Here is a 12,535-nt window from a genome sequence, read left to right on the forward strand (position 1 = left end):
TTCCTATTTCCCTCGCCAGACCAGGAAATACTTTCATTTTTCACCACCATCTAACGAATACGTATTATACAGGCTGACTGTAAAATTTGCCACTTACAATACATATAGCGCCACTATACTATCCGCAAAATAAATTAACGTGTTTACTTGGTTGCCTAACAATAAGGAGCTTTAAAGAAAACGTGTTATTTCAAAGAAAAAAATATCACTGCCATATTCAAGATACGTAATTGCTCTTCTTCACATATTTTCAAAATTGTTTCTCTGATTATTACTTCGTGTAATCTTCCTGTCACTTAAACAATTGGATTTAAAATATGAAATATTACAAAATGTTTGTTGGGTTGCGCTCTATACATTCCTTTAATCCTCAACAGCTTGCCCAGCTTCTCAAACCCTTCCAGTTGATTTTCCTCTATTTACACTTCCAGTCCGAACAAATCTGGGAGCTCCACGAACAATAATTTATCTCTTAATTAAACCAGGAGGGCTTAGTTAATAAAGCATTATCATTTATAAAATATTCAGTCTAAGGTCACTACACTACATTTAAAGTGAGGAGATATATCTCCGCTTTGAATTATGTACTATCCCGGCGCCTCCACCATAGTTAACAAAAACTCTCGTCGCCATTATCTGCCACTGGAATTAATTAGACACCCCGTTCCACTCCATTAATATTGGCTGTTGCAGACGTAACACAGCGACCTCACTTTGCTTATCAAATATATTGTATTTGAAAATGCTTTTTTGAAATGGTGAAGAAGAAACGTTGGCTTCAAATTAGTTAACGTCACGAAAAAATTTAATTTTACACAAATTAACTAATTTTATTAATGGGCGTAACAAGTCCGTTATCTGGGCGACGGTCTGGAGTAAATATCCTATTAAGCAGAGAAACATCCCTAATTACACGGCAGAATTAAATACTTCAACCCTTCCAGGGAAATCGATTGTGAGAAGGGCCGCCGGATAACGGTGAGTTTTATACAACCTAAATATTTTCTCCCCAACAAAGTGGGTTATAAATCGGAGCACCCCTAAAAACACCACGGATTTTGTTCTTTTTTAGAGTTAAAGCTGAAAACATAATTAAAATTCCTAAGTGCCGGTTTAATCCGTGCCGACTTAATTATCGGGCTGATGAAAACGCCTCCTAAATTTGGCCCCATTCAAACTTTAACGTCGTTCCAATTCCGAATCTCTCTGTATCAAACATGAATTTCTAATCCTGGAGATCGTGCAGCTGTAGCTCGATCTTGTACATTTCCATCGAAATAGCAATAATTTCTTGTTTGATGTAAGTTCCCAACTCGTGTCGCGCCTTGATTGGTGGGTTTTTATCCTCTCGCGCGACGTAATTTCGCGATACTGAACCCGCGACATCTTCACTGTCAATTCCCAAAAACTGCGAAACTTCCGACTTCACTTCACACACTCAAAAATGTTTGAAACTCGCCAAAGTTGGAGCTTTCGATGTAGTTCCACAACAAATGCCTACTCGATGCCGTAAATCAACACTTTACTTTCTACAAGGATAAAGGCCAGAACTGTGTTACTGCGAGCGATAAGCGCTAGCCAAAGAAAAAATGTTTTTCTCCTGAACGACCCCTCTCCTCGCCAGTTGTTTGATTTATTTCCAGTTTCCGCTCCATCCTGTATAATAAGAGGGCTCCACGTCGGAAAAATACATTTCTCTCGATTACCAATCGGTTCGCTTTAATTCCAGGACTTATAAAGCTACGTGAGCTGGTGCGATCGCCACATAATGGGGACCTGGAAATTCACCTGCGTCAGGCGGATCCGGAGTCCTATCGGGCAGTCCTCAAGGAGATCAAGAGTAAGGAGATACACAACATTGTCATTGACACAAAGCCCTCGAACATGCAGCACTTCCTCAAGGGGGTTAGTTTATTTGGCATTTAATTAGCGGCGCGACGTGAGAAAGCTTGAAAAGCTTGCAGTCTCGATGACTTTTTCTTGCAGATACTACAACTTCAGATGAACGACTACAAGTACCACTATCTCTTCACCACTTTCGATATGGAGACGTTCGACTTGGAAGACTTTAAATACAACTTTGTCAATATGACCGCGTTTCGCGTCGTCGATGTCGCTGACTTATCGGTGCAGGAGGTGCTCCGAGACATGGCCAGATTCCAGGCCAATATCAATACGGTCTCTCCCCTCAACTCTAGCTTCATACAGGTAAGTCCCAGGCGGTATTTTGTGGCTTCGGGATTTTGTCGCTCTTCGATAAATACCAAAGTTGGCCTCGCAACGTTTCGAATGCAACACTAGAATATTTATCTATCTAAATTTTTGAAACAACATGTTTTCAAATTAGGAATTTATAATTGAGTTGCTTGTTGATTTGTATATTTTTTCATTTCTTGATTTAAACCAATCACTGCATTGATCAACGTAAACACGTTCATGAAATATTCACTGCTAATTACGTGCTTGCAAACAGTTATTAGTAGTACTAGCCATAATTAATCCTAGATACATTTTGGATAGTAATTAATATTAAATTCATTATTGAATTGAAAGCTACCAATTTGCGAACATAAATGTTTCAATAAGAAATATCATTGGTTAATGAAAATTAGATAACTGAAAGAGGAAATGTTTATCTTTATAGAAACGGTTGAAGTAGCTTTTTTTGTAACCGGATTTGAAACACTTCAAATCCAAGGAGTTGAAATAATTACAAAAGAAACTTCCACCATCCTCAAACTCGTATTTCATAATTGTAAAAAAAAAGTGTGTGCTTAAGACCGCACGACAGAAGTGAAAACTTCTATGACGCTCGTTATTGATTTTAAGTATTCTATAAATTATATTATTATGGATGATACTCGTAGTACTTGGAAGAATAAGGAGCAAGGCATAAATAATTAATATTATTTAAACCCAATGGTGTTTTTAAATAATAATCAAATATCTGCATTTTTCAATAGAAACTGCAAATACGTCCGCTTTTAGAGGTAAACACTGTGGCAAAATTTGTGAGGTATTCGTGTCAAGGCCGATTTAGATTACAAAGGTAGAAGATCAACTCTTTGGAAGAATTCTGTAGTAAACCCTGTTTGCAAATATGTTTGTTTCTTGATGTATATAAATTCATTGTTCGGTTAACCCTATTTGTGCTATTTTGTTGTATATTTTGGCTAGTGTTGTAGTTTCATGCCTTCTGCCTTTTCATCTCCTATAAAACATTTTTCTGAACTTCATGTGTCTTAGTCTCCAATTAGTTTTTATATGAAAATATTTGTATTAATCAATGCAATTAATTGAAAGGTCTGATTACGTTTAGTAATCCCCAGGTATTTTTCGCATTTCTCTAACTGAGAAATGACCATTTCCTTCATTCTTCATTTCTATTGAGAATTGCATGAGGTGATTTTGCGGTTTTGACATTTAATGATCTGTAAGTACCTGGACATAACCCCACTTTTCAACAGACGTGATCACAGCATGAGACAGACGTTTTTCGTTTCTCCCACTATAAATATTAATTTCCATTATTAATGTTGATAAACACATTGAGATCATTGCTTTACCATCATTGTCAGGTTTAGGCATTTTCACATCAGGTTCACATCCCACTAGATGGTCAACATCTGGAGCAAAAATTAAAAAAATAAATCCAAATACTTGCCTTCCACAATTGTTGCTGTCTTCTCAGCATTCAATCTTGTTTACCTTAACCTCACTTATATTAAATACTAACACTGTCAAATATGAATTTAATGCTCAGTGCGCAAGAGATAGGGCTCGTACGCAATCAACAATTCTCAATTCACAACAAATTTTACCATTTTATCGGTCTCCGTTATTCTGAAGTTACAGAACAGCAAATTTGTCTCCTAGATTTAAAGGGCTGATAATATCCGATATTTTAACGTACTCGATGCAGAATAGCCCATAATAAACATCAAAACTGCCAATATGTCCGCTTTTAGAGATAAACAGACTGGCAAAATTTGTGAGGTTAGGTTTCGATGTTTCAGTTTTATTTTCTTGACGAGGGTTTATTGTATTGAACAGAACACAAGTTTTCATAGCAACACCCTGTATTATGATAATTTGTCCATTTTCCTCTTCACATTTTGCTACACAAATTTTTCCAATAGATGAATTGTTGAAGCCATGTAATTGAGAAATACGTATTAAATCCTACATCCATCTGTAAACTTACAATATTTGTCGTGTCTTTATCCCGCAAAAAATCTCGACTCCCGAGATTTTAACTTGCCGTGTCGTGCTGCGAACGATTTTAGCTTCTGCTGCGAACGATTTTACCGTGTCGCATGAAACTAATTCACTGCACACACATTTAATCGAACTGCATAAATGTAAAGTCGAGTAAAACAATAAGAGTTCAATGAAGTGCAACGAATCGCCGATAGCAAACAGTCCATTCGTTTTCATCCTTCCAAACACGAGCACTAAATATATCAGATCGAATTTTTGTCCGAACCGCACCGAAAATCTCGTAATTTTCGTGCCACATCGAAGGGTTTTCCGTGAATAGCGACCTTAACTAAATGGAAGCCTTGGCGTAAGTCCAGGCTCGCTGCAGTTCAACAATAAGATTATCACGACCACTAAAGTTTTATTCGTGTCATCGTAAATAGTTTTGTCAAGTTATAAACTGCAAAGCTGAGGAGACATAAAATAATTTAGCCGAGACACGACTGGAACCATCTCGTTGGCGGTGACAGTTTATTGGGACAAATCCGCTGCACCATCACACCTCCTCCGCAATGCCGCCAGAGCAGCCCCCCAGGGCATTCGGTCGCCGATTTTTTTAACACGGCATAATTCGAAATGACGAGGCACCACTGATCCGCACAACCGGCTGAAAGTTATGTCCCTTATAAAAGTGATGATGCGAAAGCAAACAACGCTCCCGGTTTCTTTTTATGTGGGGTCGGGAGAGTCGACGAGATGCATTAATTATCGCTGTCGGAGACGATTTGGTGTTACAAACGCGCCAGCAAATTGTTCGTTGCCGAAATCACTTATTTTAAAGGTTCGGCTGGAAGGTAATAATGTCCCGGGCTGTACACTTAAAGAACATATCGTTTCCGGAGCTAAATTGAACACCATAATAAATCAGTGGACGGTCAGACCATCATTGACTATGTTTCATCACGCACGACCTGCCACAAAAGGGTCGACTGAAAAATGAGATTCTCAAAAAACACGTGGAAAATTCGAGGAACGATGTTAACCCAAGTTTTTGCCGGGGACTTTAAGGCGACGAGTCGAGCAAAATTCCTTTTCAACGCACAAATAGTTAAACGCAATCGCTACTAAACTTTTTAAGTTTTTTTCATATCATATTTTTCTTCTGCCAGTTACCACAGTCAAGAATATGAATTACACGGGTCGACAAAATTTCGATTTGTCAATGCGGTTTTAAATAATTTATGTTGAAACGTTTTATAATTGCCTGCAGAACGTCTTTGTTTCTCACTAGATGAAAAGTACCTCAATATTGACAATATTTTAATTAACGCTACATAACAACTCATGTCGTCTGCGACTCGTGCTTATTTCCACAACAACAATAGTATATTACACTCGTTTTATAAGACGCACTGTGACACTCGTGTCACAATCAAGCGTCTTATAAAACTCGTATAATAATATACTATTGTACTCGGAAAACATTTCAGAAATAATTCATGCATTAGAAACTTTGTAGCTGCAGGAAACATTTTGAATAAAATATATTAATCAAAAATTCATTAGGCAAATTTATTGATAAATAATTATTTTTGAAGCATTGTTCGATCAAATAATATTTAGAAACTGTATTGTAATATATATTTGTCAGAGCAATGCAAATTTATGGATTGCAAAAATAATGAACAGACCGGCAAATATTTTAAATAAATATTTTTATTATGACAGTTTGGCAAACAACACGTCACGAGTATATTGGTATAATTGTAAATCCATCAGAAAAAGTCATCATTCTTTTATTGTCAGTAAAATTAAAAATTCATTCACATTTACGATTTACAAAATATTTGTTTTAAATAAGACAAAGTCACATTTATATGTGTAACCGTAAAATTAAAATTTACGAATTTTGAAATTAAATTAAATTACATCGGATCGATCGTAAAATATTTCGACAAAATATTTTGGTGTTCAACAAGTTACAGGGCAATTAGTTTTGCGCTAATAACTTCAATTGAAACTGCAATTTTCCATCACTACAAATTTGAAGCTTGCAAAAATGGTGGATGCGCTGGGAACGTTTTTGTTTAAAAAAATTAGATTGATCCAGGAATGTTAATATTTATACATTCAAGTTGTTTAGACCTTTCCATAACATTTACGAATTGTAGAAAATACCTAATAATTACAAGTTCATTGTTTTTAAAAATGGTGGATGCGCCGGAATAAATTTAACCTATTTTATAAAATATGTACTTAAGCCTTTTTTTATATTGAATCTACCGATTTTTAAATTCTTTCGCTATTGGAGGATAAGAAGACCTTTTTATTGTACAGGGTGATTCAAGTTTTATCGCCCGCACGATAAACCCTGTTAAAAAATTAGTAAAAATTATGAAACGTTGGGGTTACATTTCCTTCATATAAGGCTTCAAATTAATTTTCCCATATCACTTCATTCAGAGCCATAAAATTTAAAAAATCGATTTTGATCCAAAAAACAAATTTTTTTCGTACACGCTCATAATTCAAAAAACATATTTATGAAATTCGCATCAAAAAAAAATTGTTCGTTTTTGAATTAATCTAATTTTAACATTAAGATGGAAAAATGACCAAGATTTACAACTGCAGTGTCATAAATAAATACCTCATTGTTGGGTAGACATCTGTTGACAACTTTTTCAGTCATTCTTAAGTCCCTAAAGGGTACCATAAACAAGCCATGTCAACCTCTTTTGTGGAAGTGACCGCCGAATTTAATAATAAATCATAGCTAAATCTTGCACTTTAATATCAAATTCCATTTATTTCGGAAACCGGTGATGTTTTCATGATTTCAATTACACCAAATTTTTACTAAATGTTTGAAAGGACTCTCATCGAAAAATTATGTAAATTAATCTATCGATTATTGAATTGAAACGAAATATTCAACTGTTTCATTAAAAATGTTTAAATTTTTACAGAATGTTCTACAGCGATACAGTCATTCTTGAATTTTTTGAGAATTTTAAATCGATTAGTGGGTGTTTTCGCTTGAATCACCCTGTATAACATGCCAGACGACACCTAAAAACTATTACGTTATACTAGTTTCGAAATTGTAAATACTGCGAAACAAATCATATTTCTATCAATGGTTTACAAAAAATTGCATCAGGTGTAGTTTCTAGAAATTGTGTTGTATAAAATGCGTTGTAAGTAGCAAGTTTTCCATAAAAAAGTCGTATTTTTATTTCTAATCATGAAAGGAAAATCTACATAACATTTGTGGAAAAAACCTAAACCGTAGTTGGAAAAAATGGGGGATGCGCCGGGCGAGATTTTATTTTTTTTTTGTATTATGAGTAACATCTAAAAGTTGTCTTCGTAAAATAATTTATTATTCCAATTGCAATTTTAAGTAAAAAAAAATATCTCGTTGATTAATATCTACAATAGTAAGTTGCTTTTTATATCGCAAAAAGTTATTATAAGACCATTGAATATTTCAATGTTTGGTTTAGTAAATCTAACCCAAACACTTAATCCAAAATTTTAATTTGGACACTTTTATATCTCACAATCAAAAAAAATTAAATCCTACAAAATTCACCAGTATTAATCCAATAAAAAAAGCTTATGTTCTTGTATATAATGGTTGTTAGGCAACATGTGTATAAAGCACACTTTTTAAACGTGGAGAATTTCCACACACGAACGCAGCGACCACATTGATGATGTTGATTGAAATGATATTATAAATCTAGTTCTCTAGTTTTCTATAACATTATGGACATACCGATCATAATTTCCAAATATGTTCATTTTTCTACATGAAATAAATTTATTTTAATGTAGATTTTTTTTATATTTCTCATCTTTAAACAGTACTCAAAGTTCCTTATTTTCCATAGGTACCTAATAGTATATTATGTTATGAGGAGCAAAAATGAAGTTTAGTGTGCTGCGGCTGGTAGTTATTTTTATATTAAGTGCGCGAAGAGAGTGTTTTTTGTGCATGAAAAGGTCTTTTACGCCGAGACCAAGGTCGAGACAGTATAAGCCTTTGAATGCACAAAAACATCTTCGCGCACGAAATATAAACAATATTTTTTCTATAATTGATTCAAAAAATTGAAATTAAAAATTCAAATTTTTGAAGGAACTCTGAAGTTTCAATGCAGTGACCATGTTGCTAGGTAACTAATAAAAAACAGTGCGTGAAGTGAAAAACAGAAATAGTCGTGTGCGTGAAATCGCATTTCACACACTGTTTTGTATGGTTTCTATGGTTTCGATCTTACTAACAATGCAAAAAAAAATACACGTTAGAAAATGACCCACTTGAGGCACAGATAACTATGCGTGAATTTCAATTTTTTGAATCAATTATAGAAAAAACCATTTTTGCTCCGAATAACATATACTATTTTTTCTTCAAACCTTCATAACAAATTATTTAAGACATTAAGAAACCAAGTAGGAATTTCAAATGATTTAGCTAGTTTACTTTACAACCGCTCATCAGCGGAGATAATAACTTCACGTGCTCCACACATTTATGTCATCCTTTCAATTAAAAAAAACGTCCACCTTTACTCTGTTATTTAACGACGACTGGCTTGTTTCGACTTTTAGATTAGTTTCATAATAAAAGAACCTTTAATACGGCGTCCAAAATGAATGAAACTCATCTAATATATTGTTTCTGTGTGCAATTTATCATAGAGAATAACGGTCTTTTTCACTCTATAAATTACGACGAACGATTTATTTTGATCATTTTAATTACACTTGTATAGTTATGGAAGAATTATATCGTTTTCGCAACGTTTTTTATGATGATCTGTGCTCCCACAAAATCCTCGTGAGCCAACTGGAGCCGCAATCCTTTCGTGGACCACAATACGCAGGCAATTCAAAATTAAATTTCGTGGCTAAGCAGGGCTTAAGGGCTTACCCCAAAGTGCCAAAGTATATAAAAGTTAACTTGCCATTATAACTGAAACCCTTCTTCTAAATCTAATGCATTTGTTTAATTAAACTCAGCCAATTTGGTTAGGATATAAATACAAACTTTTTGTTTAAGAAAATCAAAATGTTCAATATTTCATCATCAGTTTTGACGTAGTAATTAAACACATAATTTTAATTTTAAATTCAACCAATTACGTTTAAGTGGTGTTATAAAATTAATTTACTTCGGCTTAATGAAGCATAATTGTGAAGCTCCCTGTACCATAAAACACTCAAGCATTCTTCACCCAACATAATTATCCAGTTACGACGACAAATAATTAATGTTTTAATTTAATCTGAAATTTACACATTTATTGCTGAATCAATGTTCTTTATACCGCTCAGAGAACTGTAAAACTTTCAACCGTCATAAGATAAATCTTTTACGTCGTTACAATGTGTTACTCAGCTGCACTAAAAAATATTTTTTAGGCACCCTTAATGAAAACGGTAATTTTACGTAGTCACAAGCGGACGAAAAGTAGCTCTTTTTCGGACGCACTTTTTTGGACGCCCTTTTTCGGACGTCTCTTTTCGGACGCACTTTTTCGGACGTTTTAGTTGTCCTAAATATATACTTCGACTTTCATTGCGTAATAAATTAATTTCAACAACTTAACAAATTATAAATTTCTTTGGATGTAGAATTATTTCTGTGATAATAATTTTAAAGATAGTTAAACTTGTTATAAACCAAACTCCATGGATTGTCTAAAAACTTTATTACAAAGAAAAAAATTATTTTAGGAGTTAAAAAATACTCATATTTTTTAAAAAATTAAAAATTTCTACCCTTATGCTTTGATGGTGCCTTAACATCTTCCCATCTCCCCTCATTTCTCTTGCCTCTTATTTAAATTTATGTCGGCACTTCTCCGCTTCCATCGAAATTTATTTAGGTTATTCGAAATAACAAATCGAGCATTTCCATGGCTGCGTTTGAAAATCCGAAAAGCAAAAGTGCAATTTGTGCAAAATACGATTCTAACGTAATATGTTTTATTGCAGACGGAAGCGGCACTGATATACGACTCTGTTTTCGTCTTCGCCATAGGTCTGCAGACACTGGAGCAGTCACATACTCTGAGATTATCAAATGTATCGTGTGACAAGGAACAACCCTGGGACGGAGGACTCAGCCTCATTAATTACATTAATGCGGTAAGTCTCCCCAATAAAAGTAGAACAAAATTATCTCCGAGCAAAGAGCGAGGTGAAGACGCGAGCTTCGAGTCGATTTTTGCTAGGAATGTCGGCTGATAAGGTTCTAAATGGCCTTCCGATGGGGGCGCAGCGTTGGCCACCACCTTGTCAGCCAACTATTTATCGCTTGCGTTCAAAAAAGCGCTAATGGGATCCAGTTATTGCGTAAATTTGAAATGCGAGCAATTTGGGTAGAAGAGACCTTCAGTAAATCCGTGTTTTTTAATAAACAGCTCGCAGATAAAATGTTTCGCACGACAGGACTTAAATGAAATCGAAATCGCGGCGTGAATCATATTAGATTAGAACAGGTGAAGGAAATACCAAAGAGAGCGAATCTGTTAAAACACATTTGGCAGTAATAAATAATGAATTAGTGACGTTTCAAACCGACCATGCGAAATAAAAATTGACTCGTAGATTGATTCATACGAGTGTAATTTTTGTCATCTAAATAAAAATGTCTCGTAGTGAAATAGAGTTTGACCAACTCAAGAAGAAATATCGTTTCAACAAAAAAAAAATGCTAGACGACACTTTGACCTACTCTTTTGACCTGTGTGAATTAATCTACGAGTCGAGTTTTCGGTGGTTCGTCTCGGAGCGACCTGTTCCTCATCTACGACCGGTCATAACTGAAATTATTTGTTGTTTTCTTTTCTTATTGTTATCAAGATGTCCCATTTGTTCGGTTCTGAAACACATGAATTCCACTTTTATTGCTGTTGTTTTTCGCGTCAGTTGTAAATTCATAATGAACTCGACGGATCCATCAATATGTCAGTTTTATGGGTCCCATTATTTCACGGTAAAGACGGTGAAACAAAAACAAATAAAATTTATGGGTCAAAGCAAAACATAGACAACGAAAAACCAAGTGAGGCGCTAGCAGAATACATGAATAAAATAATAAGTTTAGCGATTTGGATTGCTCTTGGCTGAGGCAAGCTTACGAGATTTGGATCAAAGATATTTTTTCGTTTTAATTAAATTTCCAATTAAATGTACAAAAGGGAAATTTTATTCAACCCTTTCAGTGTTTGTTTTTTACACTTACCAATTCTCTTTTACAAACATTCTTCTAAACAGAAACAAATTAATTAAAATATATTTTTAAAGGGTATTATGTTACGTCAACAGTTTGTTACACAATATTTTAGAGACAATCAAAGATAAACTAATTCTAAATATAAAAATATTTTTCGTCGCTCACCAAATGGACATCTTAATACAACAGTGATACTTTTTCTTGTACTCCACCTTTTAAATTTCTGTGACACATTTGAAAGGAACAAAAGAGTAGTTTTCCGGTTCGCCGGATGTAATTTTTTTTTTTTGCTGCTTCGGGTTACAGATCTTTGTGTTTATTTTCTTTTATCTGTCCATAAATAAATTGAGCTGGAAACACACAACTTTGACATTTATGACTGTTTGCCTTATCGGTCCTAAATTCATAATAAACTTGACGTATCCATCAGTATGTGAGCTTTGTAGCGAGCACTGTTTGTTACAGCAAAGCTAGCCGGTAAGGACGGTGTCACTGCAATAAAAAGAAATAAAATTTATAGTTGAAAGCAAAGCACTGGTGCAACGAAGAGGAAAATGGGGAGCGCCAGCGGAATACATGAATAAAATAATAAATTCAAACATTTGCATTCAGTTAAGTAGTTAAGACTATCGTATTTTACGTTAGAAGATAATTTTTCCTGATTTAATTAGACACCTAATTTGGGCCGGAAAAAAATCGGATAAAACCCTTCAAGCAAATACAAAATCTTATTTATTGTATTCTCTGTTTTGGTATAAAGAAAAAGTGCCTTTTTGTCCTCGCCTGTTTTCAAGCCTCGGCCAGAAAACTCAAACCCGGACGAAAAATATGCACTTTTCGGCCTTGGTACACAAATAAATATTCTTGAACTTCATTGTTATCATTCTTAATTTACCAGAATTAACCAAATTACATTTGTTATGAAAGATGCTGCAAATATAACGTTTAAAATGATTTCTTTTCTGTTATTTCGGCCCCTTCGCTCTCCATTTTTCACACCTAAGCAGTGTACGATTTAATAATTTTAAAAATAATATCACCAGCGCGGTTGTTGCTTCCGTGCTCGCTAATAAAACGTGA

At 34.5% G+C, this 12,535-nt stretch overlaps 1 protein-coding gene across 5 annotated transcripts in view; it reads left to right on the plus strand.

The window, feature by feature from the left end:
- The window catches only part of LOC138128118 (glutamate receptor ionotropic, kainate 2-like), a 96,852-nt gene that overhangs the window by 52,799 nt on the left and 31,518 nt on the right, over positions 1-12,535 (plus strand). For all 5 annotated transcript variants that reach the window (XM_069044317.1, XM_069044316.1, XM_069044328.1 and 2 more), the window contains exons 5-7: positions 1,730-1,905; positions 1,987-2,208; positions 10,213-10,365. In XM_069044317.1, coding sequence (XP_068900418.1) covers positions 1,730-1,905; positions 1,987-2,208; positions 10,213-10,365 — 551 coding nt within the window. The remainder of the gene's footprint in view (positions 1-1,729; positions 1,906-1,986; positions 2,209-10,212; positions 10,366-12,535) is intronic.

Source organism: Tenebrio molitor, chromosome 1 (genome assembly GCF_963966145.1).
Source record: "Tenebrio molitor chromosome 1, icTenMoli1.1, whole genome shotgun sequence".
Lineage (NCBI taxonomy): Eukaryota > Metazoa > Arthropoda > Insecta > Coleoptera > Tenebrionidae > Tenebrio > Tenebrio molitor.